This window comes from Astatotilapia calliptera, chromosome 7 (genome assembly GCF_964374335.1).
Source record: "Astatotilapia calliptera chromosome 7, fAstCal68.1, whole genome shotgun sequence".
NCBI classification, from domain to species: Eukaryota; Metazoa; Chordata; class Actinopteri; order Cichliformes; family Cichlidae; genus Astatotilapia; species Astatotilapia calliptera.
In genome coordinates this window covers 58,191,805-58,213,211 of record NC_137428.1, presented here as the reverse complement: position 1 = coordinate 58,213,211, position 21,407 = coordinate 58,191,805, and the positions used below count along the sequence as shown (strand labels likewise).

The following is a 21,407-nucleotide window of genomic DNA, read 5'->3' as shown; positions in this document are numbered from 1 at the left end:
TTAATTTAACAAAACTGCCTTCCCCTCCAATTTAGCAGCAACAAAGAAAACGTCAAACTTCAAAAATGAAAGAGCTTTAAAATTTCACCGAATTCAAACACCAGTAAAGGTATTTGTTATGGTCCCAGTTTGATGGGAAGTAAAATGCTTCTCTGCAGCTCCAAGCAAACATCAAATCCATGTTATGATGAAGTTTCTCCAGTGAAAATAAAGCTGGGTAAAGGAGGCTTACTCTCCTCAGCAGCATCCCCCCGCCCCCCTCACAGCTTGCCGAATAATTCGTCTGTCTTCCTCCAGATCTAACATTAGGAGCGGCACCGGTTCGTGAATGGTTAACCCGAGTGACGGCGTTGGTTGTCATTTTGCACAGCGGACGAATGAAGCGGTCTGAAGCAACAGCTGCAGTGACTGCAGTAACACGCTCTCTTTTAGCGATCACTGGTAACGGCGGGTAAGTCGTTTATTTCTGGGTCATAAATTGGTTTAATTCCGATTTATTCCCCCCTGACTTTCTTTATCTTTGGAATAACGTCAGGAAGATGGGAAGGTATGAAACGGCGAGAAATTAAAGGATGAGACTAGAAGTTTAGGAAATGTTTACATCTCGGTTATTTTATTTGTTATTTCTTTTGCATTTTCTTTACCTCTTTTTGAATTATTTTGTATGTTCTTCTATATCCTCTGCATTCTTTGTGTGTATTCTTTCCATTTTTTTATTGATAGTTTGCGCACAGCAGGCAATTCGGCAATATAATTAAAGCTGGACATACATTCTTCGGTAGAAAATGCCACATATGCATAAGGCACAACACCTTTTGCATTTATTATCAGGTTGAATGAAGATTTTTTATTTTATTTTCCCCTTTCAGACTTGCAGTTCCGCGCTGGAGATGTTGGAGGAGAAGAGATACACATTCTAACTTTTCTTTTCTTCTCTTTTAATCTTGTTTTTGGGTCCAGTCAGTCCGATCTCCGTCAGGCTATGTACCACCAGCTGACGGATCAAACAGTGAATGGCAGCTGTCAGGGACCCACCTCAGCGTGCAATAAGAGTGCAGATGGAGACGCGCTCGAGCTTCCCACTTTCTCCACAGCAGCCAAAGTCAGAGTCATCATCACCTTCGCTCTGTGCGCGGTGTCGGCTGTGTGCAACTTGGCCGTGCTGTGGGCTGCCAGCAGCGGCGGCAGGCGCAAGTCACACGTCCGGATCCTCATCATGAACCTCACGGTGGCCGACCTGCTGGTGACTTTCATCGTGATGCCGGTGGACGCGGTGTGGAACATCACGGTGCAGTGGCAGGCGGGGGACGTCGCCTGCAGGCTGCTGATGTTCATGAAGCTGGTGGCGATGTATTCCTGCGCTTTTGTGACAGTGGTCATTAGTTTGGATAGACAGTCCGCCATCCTCAATCCGCTGGGAATCAGTGAGGCCAAAAGGAAGAGCAAAGTCATGTTGGCTGTGGCCTGGACCATGAGTGTCATCCTTTCACTCCCTCAGGTAAAAGAGGACATGGTGTTGCTACCCTGTGAGTTTGCAATTTAATGAGGAAAAAAAAGTGAATTAATTTTTATTTAAATTTTATTTAAACCCAAAATTCAAGTTTTGATCGTAAAATTTGAAAATACCACGTGGGTAAACTAAATACAAGCGCATGAAAACACTTTTGAGTTTCAATATAAATTTCATTAATTTCTAGACTAAATAAACTAAATAAATGATTAAAAAAATATATTCCACATTTGATCTCTCATATATTTTAGTATGAGAAAAAGAAGTTTAATAATAAATCTCAGTTTTTCTATGTGGAAAAAGCTCTAGTTGCTCATTGGCCAGACTGACCTTTAAGTTTAAAACAGAATTTTTTTGTTAATTGACAGAAATTGTCCCTTTTTTCAGAAACAAATTGTTTATCTCTTAGTTATTTACTTTGGTGTAGTGTGAAGGGCTATGGTGCAGGTCTTTATCATTCGGAAAAGCTATAAAATTCAATGTGTTTTATGATTTTTTTTTAATATGTAAAAACAGCTCACATTTTCCAATGCTGTCCAACAGGCCAGACTGGTAACTTTGTGAGACTGATGAAGCCCCCCCCCCCCCCCCCCCCTCCCCCCATGCCCTTACCCTTCAGTTAGCGCATAACAAAGGAGGCTGGGGACCTTCATCAGGTTGCCTGCAGGAACTTAAGAATTCACAACATAACTTGTTATACACAGTGTTCATGTGACTAAATTGGATGCAATTTGCACACTTTTCAGTGTGCTTATCACAAACCAGTGTGGCAGAGGTGCTCACACATGGGACCTACTTGAAGTTCAGTTTCAGGTCAAAAGTGGATGCTGTTCTTTCTCGTGGCCCCCTTTACTCTTTGACCTCAGTAAACACTTTTCAGATGATTTTATGGTGTCAGCTGCAGGCCACAGGTCATACTGAATAAAGAATAAAGTCATTTTTGTACATTTGTAAATTATCGAGATTCTAAGTGTCAGGAAAGAGGATTCTCTCTGTTCACATCTGATATCAAAACACTAGGGGTGCAACAATACTCGTATCGATATTGAACCGTTCGATACAGTGCTTTGGTTCGGTATGCATATGTATGAACAATACAACATTTTTAATTTATTTGATCAACTTTCCTTCTGATGATGCTGTCTGTGTTGAGAGCTCAGTGGATCTGCGTTCGACTACTCCGCCTAGGCTGCACTGTCGAGCGCAGTTCCACTGAGCGTAGCACAAGCTAGCAAGACAGAAGCTAAGCTTGTTGCAACATGGCAAATTGAACCTCCCCCACCCTCATTCAGATCTGGCCTTTGGGACTATTTTGGTCTTCATGTGAAGTATGACCCTGAAGGTAAGCCCCTCATGGACAAAAGTAAAACAGTATGTCGGATGTGCCACGCAATGCTCAATTACATGGGTGGGAACTAGTGCGTTAGCGCAGTTTGCAAGTTAACGTGTTGACACTAGTGATGGGATTTCCAGCTCTTTTTAGAGAACCGGATCTTTCGGCTCGAATCACTAAAAAGAGCCGGCTCTTTCGGCTCCGAACCAGCTCTTCAGGTTGTTTTGTTGCTTTAATTAATTAATTATTAACAATAATATAAAATTATGCACAAAAGGAATTACTAATGTAAAAAAAAAAAGTGGTTTTATTTATATATGTTTATATATAAATATATGCGGTGGCCCCTAGAGACAAAACACATACAAACTCCAGAAGATGGCGCTGGTGAGGTCGGCTGCCGTCACGACTGCTCCGACCACTTTTTCTTTGTCTTTGTTTTTTAAGTTAGTTTTCAGCGTTTCTAAATCGGCAAAATCATCATCATTGGGTACATTAGGTATGACAGTGACACTCTTGTTTCTATTGGTATACAATGTACTCACAATTCGAAGTTTTTAACTCCGGATCCGAGCTGGCCGAGTGAGATCTCGAGGGAGAACAAAGGGAAGCGGCGGCGGCCTAGAGGGAAGCGAGCCGGCGTCAGGAACAGGCTGAGAGCTCGTGCACACCGCACACCTCTGCCTAGCATCCTGCTCGCCAACGTCCAGTCACTGGAGAACAAGCTTGACGACCTCAGGGCCAGGATAAAGTTCCAGAGAGACATTCGGGACTGCAATCTCCTCTGCTTCACCGAGACATGGCTGAACCCAGCGGTGCCGGACCACGCCATCCAGCCGGCCGAGTTCTTCTCGGTTCACCGCATGGACAGGACACGGGACTCGGGGAAGTCAAGGGGAGGCGGTGTGTGTTTAATGGTGAACAACAACTGGTGCAACAGTGCGAACGTTGTTCCTCTCACACGCTCCTGCACACCAAATCTGGAACTACTGTCCATCATGTGTAGTCCTTTTTATCTACCTCGGGAATTTACATCGGTCATTGTAAGTGCCGTTTATATTCCACCACAAGCGGACACGGTCACCGCCTTATGCGAGCTGCATGAGGCACTCACACAGCACCAGACACAACACCGGGACGCTGCGCTTATTGTGACGGGGGACTTTAATAGCGCCAACCTCAAACGCGCAGCGCCGAACTTTTATCAACACATCACCTGCCCCACCAGGGGTGAAAGGACACTGGACCACTGCTACACTACGGTCAAGGACGGCTACAAGGCACAATCCCGCCCCCCGTTTGGCAAATCTGATCACGCCGCCATCTTCCTCATGCCAAAATACAAACAAAGGCTGAAACAGGAAGTTCCGGTTCAGAGGAAGGTCGCGCGCTGGACGGATCAATCGGTGGCCGCGTTACAGGACGCACTCGATGACGCAGACTGGGGCATGTTCAGAAACAGCTCCGACGATGACGTCAACGTGTTTACGGAAGCGGTTGTGGGATTCATCGGGACACTAGCGGATGATACCGTGGAGACAAAGACTATCACAACGTTTCCCAACCAGAAGCCGTGGGTGGATAAAACCATCCGCGACGCTCTGAGATCCCGCACCGCTGCCTACAACACGGGACTCATGACGGGGGACATGGACCCGTACAAAGCCGCGTCATATAACGTGCGGAGGGCGGTGAAAGAGGCGAAGCAGCGCTACGGGAGGAAACTAGAGTCACAACTCCAACAGAGTGACTCTAGGAGCCTGTGGCGGGGACTAAGGACAATAACGGACTATAAAGCACCAACAACCGGTATGACGAACGCGGCCGTGACTCTGGCAGACGAGCTGAACACTTTCTATGCTCGCTTCGAGGCTGCAGCTAAGGTCTCCAACAATGCTAGTGTTAGCGGCGCTAACGGCTGCAGACAGGAAGATACTGCCAGCACCGGAAACGTGCTCGTCATCTCCGAGCATGAAGTAAGGAGAGCCTTCAAGAGAGTGAACACCAGGAAAGCAGCAGGACCAGACGGCATCCCAGGTCGTATCCTAAGAGACTGCGCATACCAGCTAGCTCCTGTGTTCACTGAGATATTCAACATCTCTTTATCTCAGTCGATGATCCCCACATGCTTCAAAGAGTCCATCATTGTTCCTGTCCCGAAGAAACCCCACCCTGCTTCTCTCAATGACTATCGCCCTGTAGCCCTCACCTCAGTAGTGATGAAGTGCTTTGAACGCCTGGTCAGAGACTTCATCATTTCTTCACTACCAGACACACTGGACCCACTACAGTTCGCTTACCGTCCAAATCGTTCCACAGACGATGCCATCTCTCATCTCCTCCACACATCACTCACTCACTTGGACACTAGAAGGGGGAATTATGTTAAAATGCTCTTCATAGACTACAGCTCTGCATTTAACACCATAATTCCCTCCACACTCACCACCAAGCTGGAGCATCTGGGACTCAGCTCATCTATGTGTCAGTGGATCTCCAACTTCCTAACTGGCAGACCACAGGCAGTAAGGATGGGCGGACATGTCTCAGCCTCCACCACTCTCAGCACTGGAGCCCCCCAGGGGTGTGTTCTGAGCCCCCTGCTGTACTCTTTGTACACATATGACTGTGTGGCCACTACCAGCTCCACCACCATCATCAAGTTTGCTGACGACACCGTCGTGGTGGGCCTGATCTCTGATAACAACGAGACGGCCTACCTGAAGGAGATTAGGAATCTGGAGAACTGGTGCCAGAGGAACAACCTCCTTCTAAACGTCAGTAAGACAAAGGAGCTGATAGTGGACTTCAGCACTAAGCAGGAGAGGAACTACCAGACCCCCGTCATCAACGAGTGCCCAGTGGAGAGAGTGGACAGCTTCAAATACCTCGGAGTTCACATCACGCAGGACCTGTCATGGTCCTGTCACATCAACACCGTGGTGAAAAAGGCCCGACAGCGTCTCTACCACCTCAGACGCTTGAGAGACTTCCAACTGCCCTCCAAGGTGCTCAGGAACTTTTACTCGTGCACCATAGAGAGCATCCTGGCGGGAAACATCTTAACCTGGTTCGGGAACAGCACCATGCAGGACAGACGAGCTCTACAGAGGGTTGTGCGGTCAGCTGAGCGCACCATCCGCTCCGAGCTCCCTGACCTGCACTCAATCTACAGCAGGCGGTGCCGGACCAAGGCCAGGAAGATCGTGAAGGACCTCAGCCATCCCAACAACAGACTGTTCTCTCTGTTGAGGTCAGGAAAGCGATTCCGCTCCCTGAAGACCAACACAGAGAGACTGAGGAGGAGCTTCTTCCCGCAGGCGATACGGTCTCTCAATCACACCACCACACAGTACTGACCCACACATATGGTTCTTACACACACACTGGACTTTCTGGACATTGTTTTTGCACAACACTGGTCACTATATTCTTCATTTCCAGTTAATACTTGTACAGCTGCTGTTATTGTGTATATATTTATTTATATTTAGATTTCTTCATACATTCTTATATAGTTCTATATTGTGTATTGTGTATTTTGTTGTACAGTTATTTTATTTTCAACTTTAATTTATATATTTTATCTTATTCTTCCCAGTTAAATTTACCCTTCATTCTAATTTGTGTTGTACAGTTATTTCATTTTTAACCTTAATTTATATTTTATTCCTTCCTAGTTAAATTTACCCTTTTTAATTTTGCATATTTATTTCCTATCTTATTCATAGCCTTTCCTTTTTTTGTTTTCTTTAGGTCACGAGTAGTTGTCCAAGCATTTCACTACATATCGTACTGTGTATGACTGTGTACGTGACAAATAAAATTTGAATTTGAATTTTTGAATTTGAAGCACATACAAACTCCAAAACACATTTCTAGCATGAACTGAACTTCCAAAACAGAGCTACCTAGATCACTTAAATTACACAATTTATATTGTGTATTTATACACAAGCAGTCATATATAGTCAAATAATAAATTTTTAAAAAAGTTCATTTACCTGTTATTACCACACACCAAATCCGGTCGTTGGTACTTGCTGGCTTGTGTAGCCACTAGGTAACAAAAGCTCAACACTGCGCCCAGCATCCTGGAGCACTTGTGTTGTCTTTTGTACGTGTTTTAAATTTTTTTTTGTGCTTCTGAGTTTTTACGTGTTTTGGAGCTTGTACATGTTTTGGAGTTTGTACGTGCTTCAGGGTTTGTACATGATTTGAAGTTTGTATGTGCTTTGTCTGTAGGGGCCACCGTAAATATACTTTTATTTATTCACTCCACATAAAATGTAATAAATAAATCATATAATAGAAAAATCAACTATTCACATTTCAACTTTTAACTATTTAGATTTTCAGCTTTTTCCTTTTACAAATTTAAAGCGAAACAACACAAAACACTGCAAACCACAACACAATTAAATATAAATTAAAATATGAAAACATAAAGAAGATGCATATTCTCTGTCATACGGACCTGCATGAATAAACTTTCTGAACCCTTTATCATCTGCAACTGAAAATAGTTGTGGATGATTACTATACCTTTCTAATGTGACCTTGTTGTCCCTGGCTCTCTTTCTCTCTCTCTCTCCCTCCTGCTCTGTTCCTGTGCTACTGTGAGTGTAACTACCGCCCCAGCATGATTCTCCTTATGGGGACCTGATATGTTTAATATGCTGCTGAGAATTGACCCCGTGCACGAGAAAATAATAACTTCCTGGTTTGAGACTGGATGTGGGGTTGTACATTTCCGGTAGCTTTACTTTGCGGTCAATCGCTACTGCGAAGATATACTCCAAAATCATATCCAAAACTCGAAAACGGAAAGATCCATTTCTCTGTAATAAACTCTCTTTTCCAAAGATGAGTGATTTCTCGATCAGATAGATTTATTATTTTATCCCTTTGTTGTTTTAGCAACATTAAATTTAAAAACTGTACTTTTGAGTTAAAATATATATTTGTAATTTTAATAAATGACAAATTAAAAAAGCATGAACATTTTTTTGTATCGAAAAAATATCGAACCGTGACACCAAAGTATCGAACCGAACCGAGAATTTTGTGTATTGTTGCACCCCTACAAAACACCAAAATGGTGATATTGAACACACTCAGTTTGAAGCTTCAAATTGGGATCCTACTGACCAAATGACCAAATCAAATGGTGACTACATTCTTCTTTTATAAAGTCTATGGCTATAGGAGCAAAAACCAGATTAAGAAATTCACTGGCCACACAGGATTTTTTGCTGACAGCCTGTCCAGGGTGTACCATGCTTTTTGCCCTGCTGGCACAGACAACAGCCACACACAACTGCTGAATAAGTAGTTATATAAAAGGATGGGTGCATGGATGGACTGAGGTTTTCCCATTTTCACATACCCCTGTGGTCATTGGCCACTTTCAATAATGTCTGATTGGGCTGATTTTCAGGTACTCCGGGGTATTTATCTTTAATGTTACACACAGGTGTAATTTTATAAAGCAGGAATATGCATAAGAAACCCATCTTTAGGCGGAGAGTTTGACACACTGTAACACATTATATACTGCAGGAAAATTATTTGCAAGTTGTATATGTAAAATATTACGTTTATTACAGTGTTATCAGCTCACTTTTTAGCTTTGATCATTACTGTGCCCTGGAGACTAATTTTAGACTTATATATGTCTTTAAGGAATATTTCATGAGTTTGGGAATCAAATCAGCATGTGTGTCCTGATTTTCTTAAAATTATGAAAAAACGCAATGCAGCATAAAATAATTTAATAGGATGTCCTAGCAAGTCCCCCACATTAAAAATAGAAGTAACTGTTTAATATTGTTTCTGCGCTTCCCTTTTTGTAATATTTCTTTCCCTTTGTGTTGCTTCTTTTGTTTACGTTTTTTTTTCTATCTATAAATCTTACTTGAAACATACATTAATTGAATATAAGTTTCTTAAAACAGCTCATATAAAACAAAATGCTAAAAGGTTGTAACACACTTGAAACTTTTGTGTCAAAGAATAAATCATTTCTACCAAAATTACAAATTCTTCTGCCACTGTTTAAACTCAAGTGGTAAAATACAAATAAAGATTTTTGTCAGAATGACAGACAATCCTGAACGCTTATTATACCAGAATAATTTCTTTTAAACATCTCAATGCTTTTTTGTAGCCAACTGAATGAGATGTCCATTTCAAAAGGACAAGATTTTACATTCTACTTAAAAAAGAAAAAAAGACCACTTAAAGTTCTTAGGGGAAATGTGTCCTTCAAGGATCATACAATGGAGGAAACTACAGTTACAACAGCAAAAACAAAACAAAAAAAACATTTAAAACTGCTCAGAACAAAACATGTAAACTAGCAGCATCAAAAATCAGATACCGCAGGAGGTAAACATGAGTCTTCTAAGGACAGAGGTACTGTGCTGTGAATCACTGGCTATCTTGTGGCTCCTTTGGGCCACAGATTCTTATTAACCTCCCCTCTAATGCTCTCTCTTGCATTGTAACAGGAAGATCCAGCAGGAACGCCACATCAATCCTCTGCACTCTTCTGCATATTCCTATATATTCTGTTGTCTTGTCCTCGCTTCACTGCCAGACATTGTCATTCCTCTCTCTGTTTCTTAGGTGGACTTTTTCAGCCATAAAATGCAAATTTGTCCATATATGCTGTTTATTGTAAATCTGTTGTAATCAGACTTTACAAATGTTGTGCTCCAATTAGAGATCTACATATGTGGGCAGGACAAATATTGACGATTAGATAGTTAGATGGACCAGATTCTAAAAACTTTGCCTGGTCAGATGAGTCTCAATTTCCACCCCAGCATGAAACCACGGATCCTTCTTGTCTTGTACTGTATCAATAGTTTAGAGTCCTGGTGGTGGTGTAATAGTGTGGGAGATATCTTCTTCTTATTGGCACACTTTCAGCCCTGCTTGATTTTCTTTACTGACCATGCCCATCCCTTTATGATCGCAGTGTACCCATTTTCCAGTGACTATTTCCAGAAGGATAAAACACAATGTCATGAAGCTCAAATCATTTCAAATTGCTTTCTTGAACATAAAAACGTGTTCACTGTTTTCAAATGGCCAAAGTTACCAGACCTGAATCTAATAGAGCGCCTTTGGAATGTTGTGAAATTGGAGATTCATATCGACATAGCTGCAGTAACTGCGTGATGCTATCATGTCAGTATGGACCAGAATCTCTGAGGAATGTTTCCAGCATCTTATTATGCATTATGGCAGTTCTGAAGGCAAAAAGGGCAGTCCAACCCAGTACTAGCAAGGTATACCTTAACAAACTGGCTGGTGAGTGTATGTTACACACAAAGATATTTATGTTGCAAGTGCAATGCATTTTTTTCAGTGACTTATTACACAGAATATATATTAGCGAATAACTTAAAGCTCTCAGTTTTCTTCCCTCAAATTTGTTCGCTGTACACATAATGCACAACACCGAGTAACCAAAGTCCATGACCTCTCAAAACCTCTTCCGCTGAAAACCAAGAAAAAAGGAAAAAAAAACCCTCTCTTGATTATTTCGAACTCTTCACAGATCAAAAGAGAACAGCAAATGTTAATGCAGTCGTGCATGCTCGAGTCCCACGATTTCATCAGAAAACAATCAGAACAAGATTAAACCCAGAATACTTTATGGATGCATGAATTATACTAAAATTTATAGATGGTATGCAGGGTGTGCATATCTTCACTTTTTTTCCCCAGCTTTGTATCAAAAGAGCAGTGTGATCTTTAGTTACCAGAGATGAAATGATCATTTCTCTGCTGGGTAAGGTCACACTAACAAATCTCCCAATGCCTCATACTGAAAGTCAGCATGTAAACTAATATACTGTACATATATCCCAATGCTAGGAGGTGATATAAAAGGACAGTTTGTTATATGCATATACTGTATTACAGATAAGGTTGCACTTCATTCAGCAATTTAAGCTTGAAAACCAGAGAGACTGCTGGTTAAACGTTTTTACTGGATGTTCCACTGAAATTCTGCCAACGGCATTTTATTTCTCCCCTTACCAATTTGTTGAAGCGATGTCTACGTCGCTTTAAAACATCAATAGCAATGACATCGCCTTCAGCCTCATACTGTTATATTATGAGCACATTCCACAGAATCTTCAAATCCAAACTAAATGCTTGAGCCCCGAGGTTTGACTTTCCCTAGAAACACTGTGACTGTCTATTTGTGTATCTTCATGAACACATAATAAAGCAGATTTGAAAACTAGAAGCATTCAGATTGTGAAACATAAAATTGTTTTTTAATTTTTTAACGTAAAAACAGCAACATATTATGAGTTCAGATTTGGAACTAAGCTTTCCAAACAGAATGCAAATATTTCTTTTTAAGTTGATATAGGACAACAACAAATATTACATTCTGAAGCTGAAAAGTGTTTTTGTTCTTCAGAAAACAAGTCCTAATTTTGAGCGTGTTTTCCAGCAACATGTTTTTCTAAAAGCTTGGTTCGAGGGCATCAAAATCTCACTGACTTCTGTCATTAGTGGATAACCCTCTACCACCTGAGCCACAGCAGCCCTCAAGTAATTGCACTGCAGCCCAGCAGCAAAAGCAGCATGTTCGATTACTTGGTGCTTTACTTTCATCAGGTATATTCCAGCAAGACATTGAGGACTATCATGTAATGAATAGAGTGCTGAATCTTAAACAGAAATAATATCTGCTAAAGTAATGCACGTCTAAGTTAACAGTTTTTTAAAACTGTTCTATTGTGAAAGCAATCATCATTTCTCTTTGTATGGAAGTATTAAATGGATTGCAATTATATTGTGAATTATGAGTTATGAGTTATAATAATGCACTCAAAGTAATGACCTGTCTATCAGTAGCAACTGGGAGTCTCTTCCTTGCTTAAGGATACCTTGACATGTAAACATAAAGGGCCAGAAGTGCAGCCTTAACCCTAAAATTATTGGATGATCCCTATTTTTTACTCTCTTCCTGGTACTGTAGCCAGGATCTTTTTAACCAGTCTGGAAATCCCTACTTTCAGCCTCTCCCTCATTGATAGGGAGTCACCCCAAAGGGAAGCTGCACATGTTTGATTTGGCAGCCTTTGGCACCACATGCCCAAAGAGATTTGTGGCTTCTCCCAGAACTGAACTGGGGATACTTTGCTTGAGTGGGGGATGTAATAAACAGCTATACTATACAGGTACTCACACTTGTTGCTCTTATTCACAGATTTTCAGACAACAATTATTGACGAGGTCCAACTGCCTTAAAATGTGTCAGAATGAACATTTCGCTTGCTGGCTGTGGATTCAATATCGATTAGAGGATCTGTAAAGACAGTAAAACAGACAAAAATGATTTTAACAGACAAAAAAAAGAAGAAATTGTGTTTATTCACAATTATCTCTCAGATGTTTTTACAGTATATGGCAGAGACTGTAATGCCCAGACCACCTCCATGAATTTCTAAAGCATTTCCAGTTGAAGGGTTTTAAAGAAAACCAGTATCCTTTGCTAACTTCAGCAAAGTGTCAATCCCAGGATGAAAGACGAGGCCTTAACACTAGGAAGGCCCAGAGCCCAGCCATTTGGCTTTTCTACCTTTAAAACCCGGAGAGCAGCCAAATGGCTGGTAGGCTTTTAGCTAAGCTTTAGCTTCAGGCAAGTGGAAGCTAAATTGGCTAGTCATTCATATGTAAATTGGGTTGTTACCTGGGAATTCTGGAGGGAGGGGAGTGGGGGTGTGTGGATGAGGGGGTGGGGGAGCTGCTAAAAGCGGTGAGCTTCCTTTTGTTTCATCTTGATGCATTCTCAATCATCCAGGGAAACAAATCTCCAAAAGTCACCAACTTGGAGTGTTTCAGTTTGCCATCTTAGGGAGAAATCAACACACATGGGTGTATGTCCTTTGTTGCTGAGATTTATTGATAAAAACAGTACAAAAAATCAACCATTTGTACACATTTTTACAAATAATTATAAAAAGTGAGTGAGTACATTTCAACATTTTCAGCAATCACTCACAATCCTGGCACTGCCATGGTATCTGTAGTCTGCATTTACCACATGTGTATCTGTTGCAGTGAACACATCGCACAGTGGCATGATTGTTCTTGCAATTGTGTTTGACCTGACACATGGCTCTTTTTCCAGGGCTCGGTGTGGAGGGTTGTGTCAAAGGCAACTGTTCTTTTCTTGCCTTCTTCGCAGCTACATGAGAGTGAGCTAACTCCCTTGCAAGCTCCACCAGGAAGTCCACCCGTCTTTCCTTCGTCCCGGAGCATGCTTGATACAGCACATGTGCATTCAGTGCTGCCATGTCAATCATGTTATAAAACACGGCAACTGGCCAGCGCCGTGTTCCTCTGCGGACAGTGTACTCCCGAACCATCTGGTCCATCACATCCACGCCACACTTTGTTTTGTTGTAAAGGGTGACAGTGTTTGGCTTCCTTTTGGTAGTGTTATCAGTCTGAACCACGCCGTGCATGCTGCTAAGAATATAGACTGTCTTCTTCCGTTTGGCCGCATACGCCGTCAGCGTGGCAGCAGATGTTGAAAACACCTAAGAAATAAGATAAATTGTTATTTCCATAGCACTTTTACACACAATGAAACACATAAACATAGAACCAGAAAAGACCTGCAACATACCTGAGTGGTGAATTCATTGCGATCTGTCTGTCTAGTGGATTGAGGAATTTCCCTGCGAATCTTGTTGACTGTGCCGAGGATGGTGGTTTTCCGTCTAAGAAGTTTTTGCGCAAGTGAAAGCGATGTGAAAAAGGAGGAGATACTGGACCTTCCCATTGCTCACAATTTGAATTTGTTCACACTGCAGATGAGGAGACTGCTTCTCCACCTAAAAAGAGAGCTTGTTTGGGGACTGAGACAGCGAAAGATGGCACAGTGTGGCGTGAAGAACAGGTGGGGACCTGTCTCCCTTTCATTGTGTGTAAAAGTGCTATGGAAATAACAATTTATCTTATTTCTTAGGTGTTTTCAACCTCTGCTGCCACGCTGACGGCGTATGCGGCCAAACGGAAGAAGACAGTCTATATTCTTAGCAGCATGCACGGCGTGGTTCAGACTGATAACACTACCAAAAGGAAGCCAAACACTGTCACCCTTTACAACAAAACAAAGTGTGGCGTGGATGTGATGGACCAGATGGTTCGGGAGTACACTGTCCGCAGAGGAACACGGCGCTGGCCAGTTGCCGTGTTTTATAACATGATTGACATGGCAGCACTGAATGCACATGTGCTGTATCAAGCATGCTCCGGGACGAAGGAAAGACGGGTGGACTTCCTGGTGGAGCTTGCAAGGGAGTTAGCTCACTCTCATGTAGCTGCGAAGAAGGCAAGAAAAGAACAGTTGCCTTTGACACAACCCTCCACACCGAGCCCTGGAAAAAGAGCCATGTGTCAGGTCAAACACAATTGCAAGAACAATCATGCCACTGTGCGATGTGTTCACTGCAACAGATACACATGTGGTAAATGCAGACTACAGATACCATGGCAGTGCCAGGATTGTGAGTGATTGCTGAAAATGTTGAAATGTACTCACTCACTTTTTATAATTATTTGTAAAAATGTGTACAAATGGTTGATTTTTTGTACTGTTTTTATCAATAAATCTCAGCAACAAAGGACCTACACCCATGTGTGTTGATTTCTCCCTAAGATGGCAAACTGAAACACTCCAAGTTGGTGACTTTTGGAGATTTGTTTCCCTGGATGATTGAGAATGCATCAAGATGAAACAAAAGGAAGCTCACCGCTTTTAGCAGCTCCCCCACCCCCTCATCCACACACCCCCACTCCCCTCCCTCCAGAATTCCCAGGTAACAACCCAATTTACATATGAATGACTAGCCAATTTAGCTTCCACTTGCCTGAAGCTAAAGCTTAGCTAAAAGCCTACCAGCCATTTGGCTGCTCTCCGGGTTTTAAAGGTAGAAAGGTAGAAGCCTGGGCCTTCCTAGTGTTAACCAAGCATTTTCAGACCCAAGCATTTGATCAGAAAACACCTTTAAGTGTTATTCTATGCAAGCATATGGTAAAATATCACTGTGTTCAGTTTTACTTTCTTATTAGATTAACTGATCACTAAATATTCATGATCCACTTACATCATGCTTGACTACAGGATAGATCACGAGGATGCAGTGCCGTCGCTCAGTAGAACTTTTCTCGTCTTTTTTTATCCAGATGTTTATATTTCGCAATGTGACCATCACGGTGCCAGAGAAGTTCACCCAGTGCACCACCCATGGCAGTTTTGTCCAGCGCTGGCAGGAGACCCTTTACAACATGTTCACGTTTGTGTGCCTCTTCCTTCTACCTTTGGCCATCATGATCTTCTGCTACACACGAATCCTCATTGAGATATCCAGCCGCATGGCTCGGAATAACTGTGAGTGTTTACTTTTATTTTTTCGAAGGCTTCAAAAAACAGTCGTGAAAAAGAAAGTAGACCTGAATTACTCAGTCATTTTTTAGCAGCAGTAACCTAAGTAATAACTTTTCTGTACGATTTTCTCTCACATTATTTTGGAGGAACTTTAGCCCACTCTTCTTTACTTATGAAATGTTACTTCAGGTCATTCAGGTTTTGTAGGCATTTGTTTATACAAAGTTCTCTTAAGGTCCCGCCACAGCATTTCACTTAGGTTGAGGAATACGAATGTTTCACACACAAATCCAAAATGTATTTTTATACCTGAATTTGTTCATATTTTAGGAACAAATTCAGAAATCCCTTCAACCATGCATAAGAACAAATGACAGCATGGTTAAATAGGCCTACTAATAATAACAATAATAATTAAAATTATTATTATGCTTTTTTGGTCATTGTTTACAGTTGTAAAAACCTCCTTGAGCCACAAAATGCTCAGAATTACAAAAAAAAGGTATATAAAGAAAATAACATACTGCTGCTAAGGGAAAGCACAGCCACCCTTTGAAAAAAGCTTATTTCCGCCGCTTGTATCGGTTAGTACCCAAAGCTCATGACTATAGGTGATGTTGGAGATCTGTCATCTCCACAACAGACCTGTGCAGCAGCATCACTGCAGTCGTGGCCCTAATCCATCTGTGAGTTCAAACTTGTTCCATTATCTCTTATATCACCTTATGTTAAATGTTCTTATCAGTCATTTAAAATAGCTTCTATTATTATCATCATATGTCGTCACTTACAGTATAATTTCTTGGTACCAAAAATGGATTCTTGAGAATGAGGATTTATTTTATTCATTGCAGTGAGTTTCTCATGTGGAGCTGACAGATTAGGCTTACTGGTCCTTGTCCTCCACTTTGTCCTTTTCTACTTTTTCTTGTACTCTGTTAGTATTTTTCATACCAACTTTAATTCCAAACATTTTTTTGCTTGAGGCACAGTAAATGTCTCAGAGGAAATTATATTGAGTACTCCTGTTATTTTAGTTTCAGTCTTGCTTTTTTATTTATATTTTCGTCACTCCATGGAAACACAAAACTAAGCTTCTTCTGGCTTCTTCCTTGCACCTCAGACTCTATTATTCAACTTTCTACATTCAGACTTTCTACTCATTTCATGCCTTAGAGGTTGTTATGTTCCCCTAAAAGGGTCCAGGCGATGAGGGAAAGTAACAAAAGGTGTCCGGATCAGAAAAAGGAGACAAATTGGCAAAATGGTTAAATGAAAGAGTTTTATTAATAACTTTCTATTAATAACTCAACTAAAAGAGACGGACAAGCCATTTAAAGAAACGAAACAAAACTCAAGCGTCGGTCAGTAAACTGAAAAGCAAGTCAAAAAAGGGTTAGCAAACAAACACACTCATCTCCACCAAGCAGGAGCAAACAATCACAAAACAAAACAATCTCACTAGCTGAAAACACGCAAACACACAGCTCACTAGCTGCAACCACTCACATGACACTCTGCCACCAGAGCTCACCTTTCTCTGCCCTTAAATACCTTTAATTGCTGATGTGAGTCAGCTGTACAAAAGAAAAAGGTGGCACTAAGGCAGGAGAGATGCCCACACAGGCAACTTCAGGAGGAGGCCCTAATAGGGCCATAACACCCCCTCCCATAAATACAAACCCGAGGTTTGTCAAATTGTTCTACCTGTTGCAATAACCAAAACAACAACCAATCAAGTCCGTAATCGTTGCATCACCAAATTGTAGGCTTTCCACCTACCAAACCCCATAGCAACGGTTAGGCATTGCCTGCAGAAGCTGCCAACCCCATCTCAATGGGTTCAAAACACTGACTGAGGCTTCTCTCTTACAACATCTTGACTGATTTTTCTGCTTCACCTCAAGGTTAAAATATTTAATTATATAGAGAAACAGGTACTGAGCAGTGGCGATTGCGCAAAGCTGCTGGTTCTGAATGATTCTGATCTTCTAACATACGCATAGTGGTGGGAACAAAATATGCCTGTTTCATAAGTTCGACAGTAATTTTGCCTTCCAACAGATTTTTTATGTAGATTTCCATGAGAATATTAGTAATTGAGTCCCAAAGTCCTGTTGCATGTTTGGCTCAATGTTTTCAAGGTTCCACAGGTGCTGTGCCAGCAAAACCAGCCCAAATCCTCCCCTGTCCACCACCACTAACAGCTGGTATGAGGTGTTTGTGCTGATTGTGTTTTGTTTTCTCCAAATGTGGCACTGTGAATCATGGCCAAACATTTCCACTTTTGGCTCCAAGTCTTGTGGTTTGTTCACATTGCAAGCTTAAGCTGTGCTGCCATGTTGTTCTCAGTGAGCAGAGGCTTTTTCTTGGCAGTCCTTCCAAAAGGGATCATATTCATCATAACGTAACATGCTAACTGAGACCTGTAGAGTCTTTAGATGTAGCTCTTGAGCTGCTGTACAGTCGACCTTGCGGTGACTTTGATGATATGTCCACCGCTGGGAAGATTTTGCATCATGTGAATAGAAATCTAAATGCTCCAGTCCAAAACCTCTACCAATTTTTTTGCTTTAACAGAGGTGCTTACACTTGCTGATGAATACTTAATCAAGTGAATCATTCCTATGGATTGCAGTAAGGGTGCATAGAGTGCTGTGAACAGGCTTTTCTTCACATGAATGTATATTTTCAGGGAGACATGGAGTAACGGACGTGGTGCTTTCTTTTCTTCCAGTCCTGTCAAGAGATGTTCATCTACGCCGATCCCACAATAACATCCCTAAAGCTCGGATGAGAACTCTTAAAATGAGCATTGTCATTGTGACGTCATTCATCATCTGCTGGACCCCGTACTATCTGCTTGGATTGTGGTATTGGTTGTTCCCTGAAAAAATGGAAAAGACAGTTTCGCATTCACTGACTCATATGCTGTTTATTTTTGGCCTTTTCAATGCCTGTCTAGATCCCATCACCTACGGTCTGTTTACCATTCATTTTCACAAGGGTATGAGGAGATGCCGTCAAAGTTCAAACGCACGGACTGAATTAGAAAACAACACTCGCCTTGTACAAATGAGTCGGCTGTCCTCTCGCAGGCAGATTGCCTCAGATGTTCACAGTGCAAGCACAGAGGTGGTAAGAGAAAGCAACATCATGAAGCATGTCTCAAACCCAGACATGTCAATCAGCAAGATATGATGGCTTAAATAATTCCATAAATGAATGTGTTTCTCTCAATGAAATCTTTTTGTGTTATAAATCTGTTCATGTTCCACCGATATAATTGATGTTGTATTATAGCTTACCTTGAGTTCAATAATCCTGTGGTTTCTCACACTTAATACATCGAAAGCCTCTTATATGATCTGAAAGAGCACTGCCACATTGGCTGAGGGTGACTCAGTACAGACAAATTAAATGTATTAAATGTGAGCCTATGCAGCATGTTGTTGATACTGACTGCATGTCCAAAATCAGTTCTGTGTTTAATGTGCTGCACCAAAATCTGACTCGAGTGAAGGCTCTAAAAAACATCTTTGAGGAGAGCCATTTGGATATTTCACATTAGTATTAGTATCTGTGTTGCTTTCTGTGACTGAGGCTAAAGAAAATATCTGGATTTTGAAGCTTTGTATTAAAAAGTTATCAGTAAATCAAACATCACATAAACCTTTGCTCCCTCAAAATAGTGGTCATTAGTAAATGTTTGCATGGTGCTGCTTCTGTTCTGCAAGATGTTGTAATGTGAATGTATTTATGTGTTTATTTATTGAATAAAAACTTCAGCTTTTTGCTTTGTTAATTCACAAACAGTAAGAGATTTCCCACCAGTTTAATGTACATCTGTCATCAAAATAGAGCAATGCAGTGCATCTGATTAAAAATAATAATAATAATACTACAAATCCAGTTGTTGTAATCTTACATTTTCTACTGATTAACTTCTGTTTAGATTTAAGAATGAATTCATACAGTCAGTTAAACCTTATGATATAAATCTGTGTAGTTAGGAATTTCAACAGCTTTGGTGCAAATGAAAGACACAAAAGGTGCAACAGAGAGGAAACAACAGGTTAACTATAAACAACAACAGAAGATTTTGCAGGTGGTCACAGATCGTTGCTCTTTTTTTATCCCCCACAAAGATATCAAAGATATTTCTCTCTCAGATCATCAATGCCCGACTGGCAGGCTGGTCATGCTGTATGATGTTGCAGGCAGCGAGCTTGGTTATGGTGTCTCCAGGATGTCACGTGTGTCTCAGTGATGAACTTGCTCTCATCTATGCAGAGAATATTGCACGTACACAGGTACAAATTTGAGAAACACTGGGAAACATCAACTGATGACAGATTGAATCAAGCCAGTTTTCTTTGAAAATCCAAGAATTTCTTTAATGAGATAATACGCATGTAAAATAACATTAAATGGCAGCAGTGAATGAGACTTGGCTCCAGCCACGGTCTCTCTTTGTTTAATTGGGTATTTAGTCAGATTTAACATTCCCGTAACTATAAGCTGATCTCTTCTTCTGTGTTCACTGCCAAAATAGCAAAAAATTGCTCATAAGCCATTTAAAGATTAAAACAAGTTGTACTAGTTCACATTTTCATCATTCATCATCAGCTAATCTCTTGTGTGACTTTATTGTGGTCATAATTAAAGCGCTTAACCTGGAAAAGTTGCTTGACAGTCCCTGCAGATACATGGATAAGCAGTGCTTTTTAACAATTTTTTTTTTTTTATCAGATTATACCCAGCATTTTGCACTACCCAAAGCTCTGCCTTTTATTGGGATACGCAGAGCTGTACTTCATAATGTTTCATCATCATCATCGTTTATTTATATAGCACTTTAAAAACACACAAGGCTGACCAAAGTGCTGAACAACAGAAACATAATAGATACCATAAGAATAATAAATACGATAAATGATAAATAAATAAAATGAAATAATAAACATAGCGAAAACAATAAAATACAAGTCAGTCAACCACTGAATCAAAAGCCAGTGAATAAAAATGCGTTTTCAATCTGGATTTAAAAACCATCACTGATGTCGATTGCCTAATGTGAAGAGGAAGATTATTCCAAAGCTTAGGAGCCACAATAAAGAACGCTCGGTCTCCTCTCAGTTTCAACCGTGATTTGGGGACTGAGAGCAACAGCTGCTCAGCTGACCGGAGCGAACGAGTGGGGACATAGGGCTTCAGCAAATCAGACAGATACGCAGGTGCCAGACCATTTAAAGATTTAAAAACCAATAAAAGAACTTTAAAATTAATCCTAAATTCAATTGGAAGCCAGTGCAGGGAGGCCAGAACCAGAGTAATGTGCTCAAATTTTCTTTTACCAGATAACAACCGCGCTGCAGCATTCTGTACTAGTTGCAGGCGTGTCAGAGTGCCCGGTCCAACCCCTATTAAAAGGGAGTTACAATAATCCAAGGGTGAGGTTATAAAAGTGTGGATAACAGTCTCCAAGTCACGCCTTGAAAGAAAAGGTTTAACCTTCGACAGACGCCTGAGTTGATAGAATGACGATTTCACCACCCCATTCACGTGGCCATCAAAGGTAAGTGCAGAGTCGATTTTTAACCCAAGATTGGTAATCGAGCTCTTCAGGTGAGGGGTCAGAGCAGCAAGGTCAACATCAGGGATATCAGAGGAACGATTCGGGCCAAACAGAATTGCTTCCGTTTTACATTCGTTAAAATTTTAAAAGATTTGAGCCATCCATGACTTAACATCACTAAGGCAATCAAGCGGGAGTCTAATTTGGGAGCTATCAGAATGACTGAAAGGAAAATAAAGCAGGCAATCATCAGCATATAGATGAAATGAAACTTTATGTTTACGAAAGATCACACCCAGTGGCAGGAGATACAATGAAAACAGTAATGGCCCAAGAATAGATCCCTGTGGTACACCCCATGACAGAGGGGCCACAGAGGACGATGACGAGCCCAACTTAACACAGAAGCTCCTGTTTGAGAGATATGATTTTATCCACAGGAGTGCAAAGCCAGAAATGCCCACACAATGCTGCAATCGAGAGATCAGCAGGTCGTGATCCACTGTGTCAAATGCAGCAGTCATATCTAGTAGTATAAGCACTACGTGTTTAC

The 21,407-nt window shown here is 41.2% G+C and overlaps 1 protein-coding gene and 1 long non-coding RNA gene across 2 annotated transcripts; both read left to right on the top strand.

Moving 5' to 3' along the window:
• The first annotated feature begins 355 nt into the window (after window positions 1-355).
• Window positions 356-19,070, top strand: gnrhr4 (gonadotropin releasing hormone receptor 4). The gene is made up of 4 exons (XM_026175987.2): window positions 356-451; window positions 961-1,498; window positions 15,075-15,279; window positions 18,014-19,070. The coding sequence occupies exons 1-4, from the start codon at window positions 378-380 to the stop codon at window positions 18,475-18,477; spliced, it is 1,281 nt and encodes a 426-aa protein (XP_026031772.2). The 5' UTR covers window positions 356-377; the 3' UTR covers window positions 18,478-19,070.
• Window positions 12,962-14,521, top strand: LOC145430165 (uncharacterized). Its single transcript, XR_013910608.1, has 2 exons — window positions 12,962-13,785; window positions 13,855-14,521. It is a non-coding gene; the product is annotated as an uncharacterized LOC145430165 (long non-coding RNA).
• Window positions 19,071-21,407: the final 2,337 nt, after the last annotated feature.

Coding starts and splice junctions, on each gene's coding strand:
- gnrhr4 (XM_026175987.2), top strand. CDS start 378: ATGAAGCGGTCTGAAGCAACAGCTGCAGTGACTGCAGTAACACGCTCT. Junction 1,499..15,074: donor TCATCCTTTCACTCCCTCAG/GTAAAAGAGGAC, acceptor TTTTTTATCCAG/ATGTTTATATTTCGCAATGT. Junction 15,280..18,013: donor CCGCATGGCTCGGAATAACT/GTGAGTGTTTAC, acceptor CTTTTCTTCCAG/TCCTGTCAAGAGATGTTCAT.